The sequence below is a fragment of the Phyllobates terribilis genome, unplaced genomic scaffold (assembly GCF_046119375.1).
Source record: "Phyllobates terribilis strain yellow unplaced genomic scaffold, ASM4611937v1 Scaffold_11__3_contigs__length_659146591, whole genome shotgun sequence".
Taxonomy (NCBI): domain Eukaryota; kingdom Metazoa; phylum Chordata; class Amphibia; order Anura; family Dendrobatidae; genus Phyllobates; species Phyllobates terribilis.
Window position 1 is genome coordinate 650532117 of NW_027362771.1, and position 18640 is coordinate 650550756.

The following is an 18640-nucleotide window of genomic DNA, read 5'->3' on the forward strand; positions in this document are numbered from 1 at the left end:
GGATGTAACTCAGGATCAGTAATGTAATGTAAGTACACAGTGACTCCACCAGCAGAATAGTGAGTGCAGCTCTGGAGGATAAAACAGGATGTAACTCAGGATCAGTAATGTAATGTATGTACACAGTGACTGCACCAGCAGAATAGTGAGTGCAGCTCTGGAGTATAATACAGGATGTTATTCAGGATCAGTAATGTAATGTATGTACACAGTGACTGCACCAGCAGAATAGTGAGTGCAGCTCTGGAGTATAATACAGGATGTTACTCAGGATCAGTAATGTATGTACACAGTGAATGCACCAGCAGAATAGTGAGTGCAGCTCTGGAGTATAATATAGGATGTAACTCAGGATCAGTAATGTAATGTATGTACACAGTGACTGCACCAGCAGAATAGTGAGTGCAGCTCTGGAGTATAATACAGGATGTAACTCCGGATCAGTAATGTAATGTATGTACACAGTGACTGCACCAGCAGAATAGTGAGTGCAGCTCTGGAGAATAATACAGGAGGTAACTCAGGATCAGTAATGTAATGTATGTACACAGTGACTGCACCAGCAGAATAGTGAGTGCAGCTCTGGAGAATAATACAGGATGTAACTCAGGATCAGAAATGTATGTACACAGTGACTGCACCAGCAGAATAGTGAGTGCAGCTCTGGAGTATAATGCAGGATGTAACTCAGGATCAGTAATGTATGTACACAGTGACTGCACCAGCAGAATAGTGAGTGCAGCTCTGGAGTATAATACAGGATGTAACTCAGGATCAGTAATGTATGTACACAGTGACTGCACCAGCAGAATAGTGAGTGCAGCTCTGGAGTATAATACAGGATGTAACTCAGGATCAGTAATGTATGTACACAGTGACTGCACCAGCAGAATAGTGAGTGCAGCTCTGGAGTATAATATAGGATGTAACTCAGGATCAGTAATGTAATGTATGTACACAGTGACTGCACCAGCAGAATAGTGAGTGCAGCTCTGGAGTATAATACAGGATGTAACTCAGGATCAGTAATGTAATGTATGTACACAGTGACTGCACCAGCAGAATAGTGAGTACAGCTCTGGGGTATAATACAGGATGTAACTCAGGATCAGTAATGTAATGTATGTACACAGTGACTGCACCAGCAGAATAGTGAGTGCAGCTCTGGAGTATAATATAGGAGGTAACTCAGGATCAGTAATGTAATGTATGTACACAGTGTCTGCACCAGCAGAATAGTGAGTGCAGCTCTGGAGGATAATACAGAATGTAACTCCGGATCAGTAATGTAATGTATGTACACAGTGACTGCACCAGCAGAATAGTGAGTACAGCTCTGGAGTATAATACAGGATGTAACTCAGGATCAGTAATGTAATGTATGTACACAGTGACTGCACCAGCAGAATAGTGAGTGCAGCTCTGGAGTATAATATAGGAGGTAACTCAGGATCAGTAATGTAATGTATGTACACAGTGTCTGCACCAGCAGAATAGTGAGTGCAGCTCTGGAGGATAATACAGAATGTAACTCAGGATCAGTAATGTAATGTATGTACACAGTGACTGCACCAGCAGAATAGTGAGTGCAGCTCTGGAGTATAATACAGGATGTAACTCAGGATCAGTAATGTAATGTATGTACACAGTGACTGCACCAGCAGAATAGTGAGTGCAGCTCTGGAGTATAATACAGGATGTAACTCAGGATCAGTAATGTAATGTATGTACACAGTGACTGCACCAGCAGAATAGTGAGTGCAGCTCTGGAGTATAATACAGGATGTAACTCAGGAACAGTAATGTAATGTATGTACACAGTGACTGCACCAGCAGAATAGTGAGTGCAGCTCTGGAGTATAATACAGGATGTAACTCAGGAACAGTAATGTAATGTATGTACACAGTGACTGCACCAGCAGAATAGTGAGTGCAGCTCTGGAGTATAATACAGGATGTAACTCAGCATCAGTAATGTAATGTATGTACACAGTGACTGCACCAGCAGAATAGTGAGTGCAGCTCTGGAGTATAATACAGGATGTAACTCAGGAACAGTAATGTAATGTATGTACACAGTGACTGCACCAGCAGAATAGTGAGTGCAGCTCTGGAGTATAATACAGGATGTAACTCAGGATCAGTAATGTAATGTATGTACACAGTGTCAGCACCAGCAGAATAGTGAGTGCAGCTCTGGAGGATAATACAGAATGTAACTCAGGATCAGTAATGTAATGTATGTACACAGTGACTGCACCAGCAGAATAGTGAGTGCAGCTCTGGAGTATAATACAGGATGTAACTCAGGATCAGTAATGTAATGTATGTACACAGTGTCTGCACCAGCAGAATAGTGAGTGCAGCTCTGGAGTATAATACAGGATGTAACTCAGGATCAGTAATGTAATGTAAGTACACAGTGACTCCACCAGCAGAATAGTGAGTGCAGCTCTGGAGGATAAAACAGGATGTAACTCAGGATCAGTAATGCAATGTATGTACACAGTGACTGCACCAGCAGAATAGTGAGTGCAGCTCTGGAGTATAATACAGGATGTTACTCAGGATCAGTAATGTAATGTATGTACACAGTGACTGCACCAGCAGAATAGTGAGTGCAGCTCTGGAGTATAATACAGGATGTTACTCAGGATCAGTAATGTAATGTATGTACACAGTGACTGCACCAGCAGAATAGTGAGTGCAGCTCTGGAGTATAATACAGGATGTTACTCAGGATCAGTAATGTAATGAATGTACACAGTGACTCCACCAGCAGAATAGTGAGTGCAGCTCTGGAGTATAATACAGGATGTAACTCAGGATCAGTAATGTAATGTATGTACACAGTGACTGCACCAGCAGAATAGTGAGTGCAGCTCTGGAGTATAATACAGGATGTAACTCAGGATCAGTAATGTAATGTATGTACACAGTGACTGCACCAGCAGAATAGTGAGTGCAGCTCTGGAGTATAATACAGGATGTAACTCAGGATCAGTAATGTATGTACACAGTGACTGCACCAGCAGAATAGTGAGTGCAGCTCTGGATTATAATACAGGGTGTAACTCAGGATCAGAAATGTAATATATGTACACAGTGACTGCACCAGCAGAATAGTGAGTGCAGCTCTGGAGGATAATACAGGAGGTAACTCAGGATCAGTAATGTAATGTATGTACACAGTGACTGCACCAGCAGAATAGTGAGTGCAGCTCTGGGGTATAATACAGGGTGTAACTCAGGATCAGTAATGTAATGTATGTACACAGTGACTGCACCAGCAGAATAGTGAGTGCAGCTCTGGAGGATAATACAGGATGTAACTCCGGATCAGTAATGTAATGTATGTACACAGTGACTGCACCAGCAGAATAGTGAGTGCAGCTCTGGAGTATAATACAGGATGTAACTCAGGATCAGTAATGTAATGTATGTACACAGTGTCAGCACCAGCAGAATAGTGAGTGCAGCTCTGGAGTATAATACAGGATGTAACTCAGGATCAGTAATGTAATGTATGTACACAGTGACTGCACCAGCAGAATAGTGAGTGCAGCTCTGGAGTATAATACAGGATGTAACTCAGGATCAGTAATGTATGTACACAGTGACTGCACCAGCAGAATAGTGAGTGCAGCTCTGGATTATAATACAGGGTGTAACTCAGGATCAGAAATGTAATGTATGTACACAGTGACTGCACCCGCAGAATAGTGAGTGCAGCTCTGGATTATAATACAGGGTGTAACTCAGGATCAGTAATGTAATGTATGTACACAGTGACTGCACCAGCAGAATAGTGAGTGCAGCTCTGGAGTATAATACAGGATGTAACTCAGGATCAGTAATGTAATATATGTACACAGTGACTGCACCAGCAGAATAGTGAGTGCAGCTCTGGAGGATAATACAGGAGGTAACTCAGGATCAGTAATGTAATGTATGTACACAGTGACTGCACCAGCAGAATAGTGAGTGCAGCTCTGGGGTATAATACAGGGTGTAACTCAGGATCAGTAATGTAATGTATGTACACAGTGACTGCACCAGCAGAATAGTGAGTGCAGCTCTGGAGGATAATACAGGATGTAACTCCGGATCAGTAATGTAATGTATGTACACAGTGACTGCACCAGCAGAATAGTGAGTGCAGCTCTGGAGTATAATACAGGATGTTACTCAGGATCAGTATTGTAATGTATGTACACAGTGACTGCACCAGCAGAATAGTGAGTGCAGCTCTGGAGGATAATACAGGATGTAACTGAGGATCAGTAATGTATGTACACAGTGACTGCACCAGCAGAATAGTGAGTGCAGCTCTGGAGTATAATACAGGATGTAACTCAGGATCAGTAATGTAATGTATGTACACAGTGACTGCACCAGCAGAATAGTGAGTGCAGCTCTGGAGTATAATACAGGATGTAACTCAGGATCAGTAATGTATGTACACAGTGACTCCACCAGCAGAATAGTGAGTGCAGCTCTGGGGTATAATACAGGATGTAACTCAGGATCAGTTAATGTAATGTATGTACACAGTGACTGCACCAGCAGAATAGTGAGTGCAGCTCTGGAGTATAATACAGGATGTGACCCAGGATCAGTAATGTAATGTATGTACACAGTGACTGCACCAGCAGAATAGTGAGTGCAGCTCTGGAGAATAATACAGTATGTAACTGAGGATCAGTAATGTATGGACACGGTGACTGCACCAGCAGAATAGTGAGTGCAGCTCTGGAGTATAATACAGGAGGTAACTCCGGATCAGTAATGTAACGTATGTACACAGTGACTGCACCAGCAGAATAGTGAGTGCAGCTCTGGAGTATAATACAGGATGTAACTCAGGATCAGTAATGTAATGTATGTACACAGTGACTCCACCAGCAGAATAGTGAGTGCAGCTCTGGGGTATAATACAGGGTGTAACTCAGGATCAGTAATGTAATGTATGTACACAGTGACTGCACCAGCAGAATAGTGAGTGCAGCTCTGGAGGATAATACAGGATGTAACTCCGGATCAGTAATGTAATGTATGTACACAGTGACTGCACCAGCAGAATAGTGAGTGCAGCTCTGGAGTATAATACAGGATGTAACTCAGGATCAGTAATGTAATGTATGTACACAGTGTCAGCACCAGCAGAATAGTGAGTGCAGCTCTGGAGTATAATACAGGATGTAACTCAGGATCAGTAATGTAATGTATGTACACAGTGACTGCACCAGCAGAATAGTGAGTGCAGCTCTGGAGTATAATACAGGATGTAACTCAGGATCAGTAATGTATGTACACAGTGACTGCACCAGCAGAATAGTGAGTGCAGCTCTGGATTATAATACAGGGTGTAACTCAGGATCAGAAATGTAATGTATGTACACAGTGACTGCACCCGCAGAATAGTGAGTGCAGCTCTGGATTATAATACAGGGTGTAACTCAGGATCAGTAATGTAATGTATGTACACAGTGACTGCACCAGCAGAATAGTGAGTGCAGCTCTGGAGTATAATACAGGATGTAACTCAGGATCAGTAATGTAATATATGTACACAGTGACTGCACCAGCAGAATAGTGAGTGCAGCTCTGGAGGATAATACAGGAGGTAACTCAGGATCAGTAATGTAATGTATGTACACAGTGACTGCACCAGCAGAATAGTGAGTGCAGCTCTGGGGTATAATACAGGGTGTAACTCAGGATCAGTAATGTAATGTATGTACACAGTGACTGCACCAGCAGAATAGTGAGTGCAGCTCTGGAGGATAATACAGGATGTAACTCCGGATCAGTAATGTAATGTATGTACACAGTGACTGCACCAGCAGAATAGTGAGTGCAGCTCTGGAGTATAATACAGGATGTTACTCAGGATCAGTATTGTAATGTATGTACACAGTGACTGCACCAGCAGAATAGTGAGTGCAGCTCTGGAGGATAATACAGGATGTAACTGAGGATCAGTAATGTATGTACACAGTGACTGCACCAGCAGAATAGTGAGTGCAGCTCTGGAGTATAATACAGGATGTAACTCAGGATCAGTAATGTAATGTATGTACACAGTGACTGCACCAGCAGAATAGTGAGTGCAGCTCTGGAGTATAATACAGGATGTAACTCAGGATCAGTAATGTATGTACACAGTGACTCCACCAGCAGAATAGTGAGTGCAGCTCTGGGGTATAATACAGGATGTAACTCAGGATCAGTAATGTAATGTATGTACACAGTGACTGCACCAGCAGAATAGTGAGTGCAGCTCTGGAGTATAATACAGGATGTGACCCAGGATCAGTAATGTAATGTATGTACACAGTGACTGCACCAGCAGAATAGTGAGTGCAGCTCTGGAGAATAATACAGGATGTAACTGAGGATCAGTAATGTATGGACACGGTGACTGCACCAGCAGAATAGTGAGTGCAGCTCTGGAGTATAATACAGGAGGTAACTCAGGATCAGTAATGTAACGTATGTACACAGTGACTGCACCAGCAGAATAGTGAGTGCAGCTCTGGAGTATAATACAGGATGTAACTCAGGATCAGTAATGTAATGTATGTACACAGTGACTCCACCAGCAGAATAGTGAGTGCAGCTCTGGAGTATAATACAGGATGTAACTCAGGATCAGTAATGTATGTACACAGTGACTGCACCAGCAGAATAGTGAGTGCAGCTCTGGATTATAATACAGGGTGTAACTCAGGATCAGTAATGTAATGTATGTACACAGTGACTGCACCAGCAGAATAGTGAGTGCAGCTCTGGAGTATAATACAGGATGTAACTCAGGATCAGTAATGTAATATATGTACACAGTGACTGCACCAGCAGAATAGTGAGTGCAGCTCTGGAGGATAATACAGGAGGTAACTCAGGATCAGTAATGTAATGTATGTACACAGTGACTGCACCAGCAGAATAGTGAGTGCAGCTCTGGGGTATAATACAGGGTGTAACTCAGGATCAGTAATGTAATGTATGTACACAGTGACTGCACCAGCAGAATAGTGAGTGCAGCTCTGGAGTATAATACAGGATGTAACTCAGGATCAGTAATGTAATGTATGTACACAGTGACTGCACCAGCAGAATAGTGAGTGCAGCTCTGGAGTATAATACAGGATGTTACTCAGGATCAGTATTGTAATGTATGTACACAGTGACTGCACCAGCAGAATAGTGAGTGCAGCTCTGGAGGATAATACAGGATGTAACTGAGGATCAGTAATGTATGTACACAGTGACTGCACCAGCAGAATAGTGAGTGCAGCTCTGGAGTATAATATAGGATGTAACTCAGGATCAGTAATGTAATGTATGTACACAGTGACTCCACCAGCAGAATAGTGAGTGCAGCTCTGGAGTATAATACAGGATGTAACTCAGGATCAGTAATGTAATGTATGTACACAGTGACTGCACCAGCAGAATAGTGAGTGCAGCTCTGGAGTATAATACAGGATGTAACTCAGGATCAGTAATGTAATGTATGTACACAGTGACTGCACCAGCAGAATAGTGAGTGCAGCTCTGGAGTATAATACAGGATGTAACTGAGGATCAGTAATGTATGTACACGGTGACTGCACCAGCAGAATAGTGAGTGCAGCTCTGGAGTATAATACAGGAGGTAACTCAGGATCAGTAATGTAATGTATGTACACAGTGACTGCACCAGCAGAATAGTGAGTGCAGCTCTGGAGTATAATACAGGATGTAACTCAGGATCAGTAATGTAATTTATGTACACAGTGACTCCACCAGCAGAATAGTGAGTGCAGCTCTGGAGTATAATACAGGATGTAACTCAGGATCAGTAATGTATGTACACAGTGACTGCACCAGCAGAATAGTGAGTGCAGCTCTGGAGGATAATACAGGATGTAACTCAGGATCAGTAATGTAATGTATGTACACAGTGACTGCACCAGCAGAATAGTGAGTGCAGCTCTGGAGGATAATACAGGAGGTAACTCAGGATCAGTAATGTAATGTATGTACACAGTGACTGCACCAGCAGAATAGTGAGTGCAGCTCTGGAGGATAATACAGGATGTAACTGAGGATCAGTAATGTATGTACACAGTGACTGCACCAGCAGAATAGTGAGTGCAGCTCTGGAGTATAATACAGGAGGTAACTCAGGATCAGTAATGTAATGTATGTACACAGTGACTGCACCAGCAGAATAGTGAGTGCAGCTCTGGAGTATAATACAGGATGTAACTCAGGATCAGTAATGTATGTACACAGTGACTCCACCAGCAGAATAGTGAGTGCAGCTCTGGGGTATAATACAGGATGTAACTCAGGATCAGTAATGTAATTTATGTACACAGTGACTGCACCAGCAGAATAGTGAGTGCAGCTCTGGAGTATAATACAGGATGTGACCCAGGATCAGTAATGTAATGTATGTACACAGTGACTGCACCAGCAGAATAGTGAGTGCAGCTCTGGAGGATAATACAGGATGTAACTGAGGATCAGTAATGTATGTACACGGTGACTGCACCAGCAGAATAGTGAGTGCAGCTCTGGAGTATAATACAGGAGGTAACTCAGGATCAGTAATGTAATGTATGTACACAGTGACTGCACCAGCAGAATAGTGAGTGCAGCTCTGGAGTATAATACAGGATGTAACTCAGGATCAGTAATGTAATGTATGTACACAGTGACTGCACCAGCAGAATAGTGAGTGCAGCTCTGGAGTATAATATAGGAGGTAACTCAGGATCAGTAATGTAATGTATGTACACAGTGACTGCACCAGCAGAATAGTGAGTGCAGCTCTGGAGTATAATACAGGATGTAACTCAGGATCAGTAATGTAATGTATGTACACAGTGACTGCACCAGCAGAATAGTGAGTGCAGCTCTGGAGTATAATATAGGAGGTAACTCAGGATCAGTAATGTAATGTATGTACACAGTGACTCCACCAGCAGAATAGTGAGTGCAGCTCTGGAGGATAATACAGGAGGTGACTCAGGATCAGTAATGTAATGTATGTACACAGTGTCTGCACCAGCAGAATAGTGAGTGCAGCTCTGGAGTATAATACAGGATGTAACTCACGATCAGTAATGTAATGTATGTACACAGTGACTGCACCAGCAGAATAGTGAGTGCAGCTCTGGGGTATAATACAGGAGGTAACTCAGGATCAGTAATGTAATGTATGTACACAGTGACTGCACCAGCAGAATAGTGAGTGCAGCTCTGGAGTATAATACAGGATGTAACTCAGGATCAGTAATGTAGTGTATGTACACAGTGACTCCACCAGCAGAATAGTGAGTGTAGCTCTGGAGGATAATACAGGATGTAACTTAGGATCAGTAATGTAATGTATGTACACACTGACTGCACCAGCAGAATAGTGAGTGCAGCTCTGGAGTATAATACAGGATGTAACTCAGGATCAGTAATGTATGTACACAGTGACTGCACCAGCAGAATAGTGAGTGCGGCTCTGGAGTATAATACAGGATGTAACTCAGGATCAGTAATGTATGTACACAGTGACTGCACCAGCAGAATAGTGAGTGCAGCTCTGGAGGATAATACAGGATGTAACTCAGGATCAGTAATGTAATGTATGTACACAGTGACTGCACCAGCAGAATAGTGAGTGCAGCTCTGGAGGATAATACAGGAGGTAACTCAGGATCAGTAATGTAATGTATGTACACAGTGACTGCACCAGCAGAATAGTGAGTGCAGCTCTGGAGTATAATACAGGATGTAACTCAGGATCAGTAATGTAATGTTTGTACACAGTGACTGCACCAGCAGAATAGTGAGTGCAGCTCTGGAGTATAATACAGGATGTAACTCAGGATCAGTAATGTAATGTATGTACACAGTGACTGCACCAGCAGAATAGTGAGTGCAGCTCTGGAGGATAATACAGGAGGTAACTCAGGATCAGTAATGTAATGTATGTACACAGTGACTGCACCAGCAGAATAGTGAGTGCAGCTCTGGAGTATAATACAGGATGTAACTCAGGATCAGTAATGTAATGTATGTACACAGTGACTGCACCAGCAGAATAGTGAGTGCAGCTCTGGAGGATAATACAGGATGTAACTCAGGATCAGTAATGTATGTACACAGTGACTGCACCAGCAGAATAGTGAATGCAGCTCTGGAGGATAATACAGGAGGTAACTCAGGATCAGTAATGTATGTACACAGTGACTGCACCAGCAGAATAGTGAGTGCAGCTCTGGAGGATAATACAGGATGTAACTCAGGATCAGTAATGTAATGTATGTACACAGTGACTGCACCAGCAGAATAGTGAATGCAGCTCTGGAGTATAATACAGGATGTAAGTCAGCATTTCTCCCACAGCTGCTGGCGGTGGCCTTGTCACGCCATAAGGTGCAGACACTTGCACAGTTACACCGCTCAGTAACAGGTCACGTGATGTCGGGGGTGTGGGGGCACTCACACCCTTTAGTCGTGCGATATCTGGGTGACATGAGGGGTGGATGGACTCACTCTGTACACAGGCCACATGCTCCTCGTTTAGCGCAGGGGCCGGGACCTCCTTCTCTGGTGAGGGGGTTAAGTCTGCTTGGTTGTGGGGTCCATTGGGGGCCGCGCCGTCCACTGTCCCGATGCTGCACACATTGCTGATGAGGATGGTCTCAGACTCGGTGGGGAGAGGGGAGAAACCGTTAGGAAGTCTGAATGTTGAACCTGGGGGTAAAAGGAGGGATATCAGAGGGTGGGATCAGGAGACGGAGGGAAAAGGCAGGGAGGTGGCCGGTCCTTACCTGCATCCTCGTCAGCCATGTAATTGGCCAGTGACTGCTCCTCCATAGGTCCCAAGCGCTGTGCTTTCCCCACCACCATCCCTGCAGACCCCCCTCCACCTCCCCTCCTCCTGGACCCTAATCGTCTCCTGCGTCCCCCCAGGCTGCCCCATATCTTCCAGTAGAAGGGCAGGGAGATTGTCCTCTTGTAGAAGCGCAGGTAGAGGGAGCGCAGCTCTCGCACCCGCCGCCTCCGCCCTCGGCGCTGCTGCCTCGGGGGCTGCCTGCAGGGTTTCTTCAGCTGTGACTTGTCCTCCTCCTCCTGATCCCAGCAGCCATCCTCCCGGATACTGAACAGCTTGTCGTGCTTCCCGGGGGACAGGAGGTGGCTGGCGAAGGGGGTAAGATGGCGCTGGACCGGCGAGTGCCTCATAGTGGGGAGCTGCAAGACACAAAAGCAGGATTGAGCCCACCGTACTGTGCTCAGGCCCCCTGCACGATGGGGCAAGGGGACGTCCGCCAGGTGGGGTACTGCGGGAAGAGGGGACACGCCCGCCGGGTGGGGGATGGCACGCAGGACTAGGGGGGGGACGGGGGGACGCCCGCCACGGACCTAGTGCTGCGTCACGATGGGAGCAGCACATTACTGGTGTGGGGGGTGATGTAAGGGGGCTGCGGTATATTACCAGGATACATGTGATCATAGGGTGTAGTGGGGGCCAGAGATACCGCAGCATTCAAAGGTCTGGACGCCCCTGCTCACACAATTGTTCTTTGCTCTTATTGGAACGTGCACACTGTAGATTCAGACTGGAGGCGACAAATCCAGGAAGACAGGTAGATGGAAACAAGGAGTAAAGGATCCTCTATGACCCAGTACATGTAACCCCCCTCAGAGTCTACATGTGCCCCTGTACTCCCCCCTCGGCACCAGGAATGGCTCCAATGATCAGGTTACATCGTCAGGTCAATTGTGGAAGCACCGGCCTTCAGAAAGTGTTTGCGCCCATCAGAGATGTTTTGTTGCAGCAGTGTCTGTGCGCAGCTCCATACATGACTGAGCCTATTCCACAACTGCCCTAAGCCGGGATACGGCAAGAAGCAATCAGCTAAGACACCATCATTACTGAAAGACATTGCTGGAACCTTGAAGGTCTCAATTGCAGTCATGAAAACCATCAATCACCATGATGGAACTGTATCTCAAAGAATAGAAGATGAAGAACGACCTCTGCTGCAGAGGATAAGTTCATCGGCTACAGACCTCAGAACGGCCCTCACAAACGATGCTGAAACATCAGGTAGCAGACATCCCATCACCACTCTCCAGAGGAGACTGCGAGGAGTGGCCTCTATGGTCAAAGTGCTGAAAAGAAGCAGAGACTGAGGACCACAGACCAGAAGAGGTTTGTAAGGACCGGACATCAGATCAGAACTGGGATGAACCAAAATATGTTTTTTTGGCAAAGACCGACCATGTCTTCGTAGACACAGGACATGTGAGCGGACGATTTCTCCATGTGTGGTGCCACTGTGAGTTATGGGGGGGGAGGAGTGCCAGTGGTGGCCATTACCAGTGATGAATTCCACATTCAGGGAACATGACCCATCATGTAGCGACCGCCATCCCGTCAGCTCTGCACTAAGAGGGACCATGATCTGTGTTGTATAAGTACAAGGACGCTGAACCTCCAGGAGATGGAAAAAGGAGTGGGATGGAGGCTGCGGCGGCGGCGAAGGCCTCCACAGGCACCAAGAGCAAACACCAGCCGCCACCTACAGACGGTTCGTGATGAGCGAAGGGAAGCGGCTGACAGGAATCCTCCGCAGCTGCTAGAGCCTCCAGGTGACGAGCAGCCGTCAGAGTAACCGGGGGGCACAGCGGGGCAACAAGTCCTGGTCTGTGTCACGGCTCTTCACTCCTTGCATCTGTTCTTCCCCTCCTGAATTTGCTGCCTTCAGTCTGACTCTACAATGTGCACAATACAACGCCACAAGGAGGGAGGGGGGGATGTTGGGGGGAGACGGTGCTGCGCCACACGGGGGAAGGCTGGGGAGAGACGGTGCCGCGCCACACGGGGGAAGGAAGGCAAGGGGGGTGCGTTGGGGGAGACAGCGCAACGGCACACGGGGGACTATTGGGGGAGACTGGTTTAAAGACGGTGTGGCGCCACACATTGTGGGGGTGTGTGAAAAGGGCGCCGCGCGGGAAACGGGGGGGAGGGGGGGGTGAAAAGGGCGCCACGCGGGGAACTGGGGGGGGGTGAAAAGGGCGCCACGCGGGGAACTGGGGGGGGGTGAAAAGGGCGCCACGCGGGGAACTGGGGGGGGGGTGGGTGAAAAGGGCGCCACGCGGGGAACTGGGGGGGGGGGTGAAAAGGGCGCCACGCGGGGAACTGGGGGGGGGGGTGAAGAGGGCGCCACGCGGGGAACTGGGGGGTGAAGAGGGCGCCACGCGGGGAACTGGGGGGTGAAGAGGGCGCCACGCGGGGAACTGGGGGGTGAAGAGGGCGCCACGCGGGGAACTGGGGGGTGAAGAGGGCGCCACGCGGGGAACTGGGGGGTGAAGAGGGCGCCACGCGGGGAACTGGGGGGGGGGGTGAAAAGGGCACCGCACCACACGGGGAACTGGGGGGGGGGGGTGAAAAGGGCGCCGCACCACACGGGGAACTGGGGGGGGGGGGAAAGGGCGCCGCACCACACGGGGAACTGGGGGGGGGGGGGTGAAAAAGGCACCGCACCACACGGGGAACTGGGGGGAATAGACGGCGCAGCGCCACATGGGGAGAGGGGGGGGGAATAGACGGCGCAGCGCCACACGGGAAAGGGGGGGGGGGGATAGACGGTGCGGCACCACATGGGAAAGTGGGGGGGGGAATAGACGGCGCAGCAACACATGGGGAGGGGGGGATAGACGGCGCAGCAACACACGGGGAGGGGGGGGGGGATAGACGGCGCAGCGCCACACGGGGAGGAGGGGGAATAGACTGCGCAGAGCCACACGGGGAGGGGGGGGGGGGGAATAGACGGCGCAGAGCCACACGGGGGGAGTGGGGGGGGAATAGACGGCGCAGAGCCACACGGGGAGGGGGGGGGATAAACGGCGCAGCGCAACACAGGGAGGGGGGGGAAATAGACGGCGCATCAGTGGGGGTATATAGGGGTATACAGGAGCAGCAGTGTTATATAGGTCGTACAGCAGTATATGGGGGTACAGGGGCAGCAGTGATATATAGGGGGTTATAGCGCTATACGGGGGCATACAGGAGCAGCAGTAATATATAGGGAGTATAGCACTATATGGGGGTATAGAGGGGCAGCAGCGATATATAGGGGATGCAACGCTATATGGGGGCATACAGGGGCAGCAGCGATATATAGGGGGTGCAGCGCTATATGGGGGTATACAGGGCAGCGGTGATATATAGGGGGTGCAGCGCTATATGAGTGTATAGAGAGGCAGAGCTATATGGGGGTATACAGGAACAGCAGTGATATATAGAGGTTATAGCGCTATACGGGGGGTATACAGGGGCAGCAGCGATATATAGAGGATGCAACGCTATATGGGGATATACAGCAGTATATGGGGGTATACAGGGCAGCGGTGATATATAGGGGGTGCAGCGCTATATGGGGGTATAACGCTATATGGGAGTATACAGGGGCAGCAGCGATATATAGGGGGTGCAGCGCTATATGGGGGTATAACGCTATATGGGAGTATACAGGGGCAGCAGTAATATATAGGGGGTGCAACGCTATATGGGGGCATACAGGGGCAGCAGCGATATATAGGGGTGCAGCACTATATGGGGGTATAAAGGGGCAGCAGCAATATATAGGGGGTGCAACGCTATATGGGGGCATAAAGGGGCCGAAGCGCTATATGGGGGTACATAGGGGGTGCAGCGCTATACATGGGTATAAAGGTGCCGCAGCGCTATATGGGAGAATAGAGGGGGTGCAGCGCTATAGAGGGGGTTCCGCGCCCTCACGCACACGTCCGCTGCTGCTCTCCAGGCCGCCCCGCGTCCTCTCATCCCCTCCCCGGGTCACCGGGCCGCGCTCTTTTCTCTCTGTCGTCGTCGGTCGGGCAGACGCACATCAATGACGTGTAAGGACCGCGCCGACACCTCCCGCGGGATGGGACGGGATCACTATGGTAACACCGCCCCGTCCCGGAAGCGCCGCCATTATTCCTCTCTCAATGCGGCCAGGGGACCCGTAGATTTCACTGCCGCCATCTTGGTACTCCGGCAAAACGTTGGTTTCTTGGGCCGTGTGTACATCCAGCTATGAATGAAGGGGCAGTAAATGCTGCAACGACTTCACGACCGGACAGGCGGCTCCGGACCCGCCATGATGCTCCACCAGCAGCGACGGACGCCATCTTACCACACCCAGAGCCGCGGACACGTGCTCGGCCATTGTGTCTCCACTCCCAGCTCAGGAACCACGTGGTACAGCGAGGTCACATGACGCGTAACCTAGGAAACTGCAATTCACTGTATGAGGGGATATAGGGGAATATCAGTGTATGAGGAGATATAGAGAAAAATCAGTGTATGAGGGGATATAGGGGAATATCCGTGTATGAGGGGATATAGAGGAATATCAGTGTATGAGGGGATATAGAGGAATATCAGTGTATGAGGGGATATAGGGGAATATCAGTGTATGAGGAGATATAGGGGAATATCAGTGTATGAGGAGATATAGGGGAATATCAGTGTATGAGAGGATATAGGGGAATATCCGTGTATGAGGGGATATAGAGGAATATCAGTGTATGAGGGGATATAGGGGAATATCAGTGTATGAGGGGATATAGGGGAATATCAGTGTATGAGGGGATATAGGGGAATATCAGTGTATGAGGAGATATAGGGGAATATCAGTGTATGAGGAGATATAGGGGAATATCCGTGTATGAGGGGATATAGAGGAATATCAGTGTATGAGGGGATATAGAGGAATATCAGTGTATGAGGAGATATAGGGGAATATCAGTGTATGAGGAGATATAGAGGAATATCAGTGTATGAAGAGATATAGGGGAATATCAGTGTATGAGAGGATATAGGGGAATATCAGTGTATGAGGGGATATAGGGGAATATCAGTGTATGAGGAGATATAGGGGAATATCAGTGTATGAGGGGATATAGAGGAATATCACTGTATGAGGGGATATAGGGGAATATCAGTGTATGAGGAGATATAGGGGAATATCAGTGTATGAGGAGATATAGGGGAATATCAGTGTATGAGAGGATATAGGGGAATATCAGTGTATGAGGGGATATAGGGGAATATCAGTGTATGAGGGGATATAGGGGAATATCAGTGTATGAGGAGATATAGAGGAATATCAGTGTATGAGGGGATATAGGGGAATATCAGTGTATGAGGAGATATAGGGGAATATCAGTGTATGAGGAGATATAGGGGAATATCCGTGTATGAGGGGATATAGAGGAATATCAGTGTATGAGGGGATATAGAGGAATATCAGTGTATGAGGGGATATAGGGGAATATCAGTGTATGAGGAGATATAGGGGAATATCAGTGTATGAGGAGATATAGGGGAATATCAGTGTATGAGAGGATATAGGGGAATATCAGTGTATGAGGGGATATAGGGGAATATCAGTGTATGAGGGGATATAGGGGAATATCAGTGTATGAGGGGATATAGGGGAATATCAGTGTATGAGGGGGATATAGAGGAATATCAGTGTATGAGGAGATATAGAGGAATATCAGTGTATGAGGGGATATAGGGGAATATCAGTGTATGAGGGGATATAGGGGAATATCAGTGTATGAGGCCTATATATTTAGACTCTCTGTAAGGGGTGCACGCGTGCTGGGGTGTGCACGCGTCTTCTTGTGCAAAGTGGCTTCGGAGAGAAGTGGCAGTTATTTCAGAGGCAGTTAGTCAGGGCAGGAGTCAGGTAACAAACACTTTGACCACTTACTCTCCATTAACTATGTTTCTGTTAGCTCTCACTTTTTCCTCTATAGTCCTCCACTTTCTAACAACCCCTCAAATCCCTACACCAAGTAAGAAACTCTTCATCTCTCCCTCTATTCTCCCCATTCATCTCACCTCCTCCTCCAAATTATTCCTCAGCATTCAATCCTGGATCTCCAAACACAGACAGCCACCTCATGCTCTCTCTTGCTCCCACCTGCTAACACTTTCTCTGCTCCTCCTCACTGCTGGAGATATCTCTCCAAATCCTGGTCCTCCTCGCCATATCCCCACAGTCACTTCTACCTCCTATCCACGACCTTCCTCAAACTGTCGCAACCCTTCTAACCTCATACCCATCCAACTAATACCCACCTCCTCAGCTATACTAACAGGAGCTCTATGGAACGCTCGCTCTGTCTGCAACAAACTTTCCTTCATCCACGATCTTTTCATTACAAACAAACTCTCCTTCCTCGCCATCACTGAAACCTGGCTCACCCCCTCTGACACAGCCTCCCCAGCTGCCCTTTCATATGGCGGATTCCACCTTTCCCACACCCCCCGCCCCAATGGCAAACATGGTGGAGGCGTAGGTTTCCTCCTATCGGAACTCTGCGCTTTCACCAAAATCCCACTGCCACCCTCCGTTACACTCCCCTCTTTTGAGGTGCACTGTGTGCGCATCTATTCCCCCTCCAACCTCCAACTGGCCGTCGTTTACCGACCCCCAGGGCAAGCCACCACCTTCTTAGACCATTTCACTACCTGGCTGCTTCACTTCCTTTCCACTGACATCCCCACTATCATAATGGGTGACTTCAACATCCCCATTGACACTCCCCACTCGTCTGTCTCTAAGCTCCTATCCCTCACCTCCTCCTTTGGACTCACTCAATGGTCTTCCACACCCACCCACAAAGATGGCCACACACTGGACCTCATCTTCACCCGCCTCTGTTCCCTATCTAACCTCTCTAACTCACCACTCCCTCTCTCTGACCATAACCTCCTCACATTCTCTACCCTCTCCTCTCCGGGTGCACAATCCCCACTCCATAAACTCACACACCCTCGCAGAAATCTCAAACACCTTGACCTACACTCTCTCTCTGAATCCCTCCTTCCTCTCACAGACATAAATTCCTTGCACGATGCAGACGTTGCTGCTGCTTCATATAACACCACAATAGCTGCAGCTCTAGACTCGATCGCCCCTCTCACACACACCACACCTCGCACATTCAACAGGCAACCCTGGCACACTAAACTTACCAAAGAACTGCGCCGGGCCTCCAGGGTTGCGGAGCGGAGATGGAAAAGGTCTCACTCCATCGAGCACTTCATGGCATTCAAGCAATCCCTCACTAATTTCAAGTCCGCACTCACTACAGCAAAACAAACCTACTTCTCATCTCTCATATCCTCCCTATCTCACAACCCTAAACAGCTATTTAACACTTTCAACTCTCTCCTTCGTCCCCCAGCACCTCCTCCCTCTTCTCTCATCTCTGCCGACGACTTTGCCTCATTCTTCAAACAGAAGATTGACACCATCAGACAAAACTTTGGCCTAAAGTCCACACAACCCCTCCTCATATCTACTCAACCATCCTCCTCCAAACCCCACTTCTCCACCATTACAGAAGGTCAAGTCTCCTCTTTACTCTCCAAATCACACCTCACCACCTGCGAACTTGACCCAATCCCATCCCACCTCATCACTAACCTCACCTCAGTCTTCATCCCAACCCTAACCCACCTCTTCAATCTATCACTAACAACCGGAGTCTTCCCCTCATGTTTCAAACATGCCGCAATCACACCCATCCTCAAAAAGCCCTCCCTTGACCCTTC

At 47.9% G+C, this 18640-nt stretch overlaps 1 protein-coding gene across 1 annotated transcript in view; it reads right to left on the reverse strand.

The window, feature by feature from the left end:
* SENP3 (SUMO specific peptidase 3) overlaps positions 1-15201 on the reverse strand; it is a 44610-nt gene extending 29409 nt beyond the window's left edge. The window contains exons 1-3 of the mRNA XM_073654596.1: positions 14805-15201; positions 10824-11244; positions 10546-10746 (exon numbers count right to left, since the gene is read on the reverse strand). Of these exons, the coding sequence (XP_073510697.1) occupies positions 10546-10746; positions 10824-11235 (613 nt within the window). The 5' untranslated portion in view covers positions 11236-11244; positions 14805-15201. The remainder of the gene's footprint in view (positions 1-10545; positions 10747-10823; positions 11245-14804) is intronic.
* Between the last annotated feature and the right edge of the window lie 3439 nt (positions 15202-18640).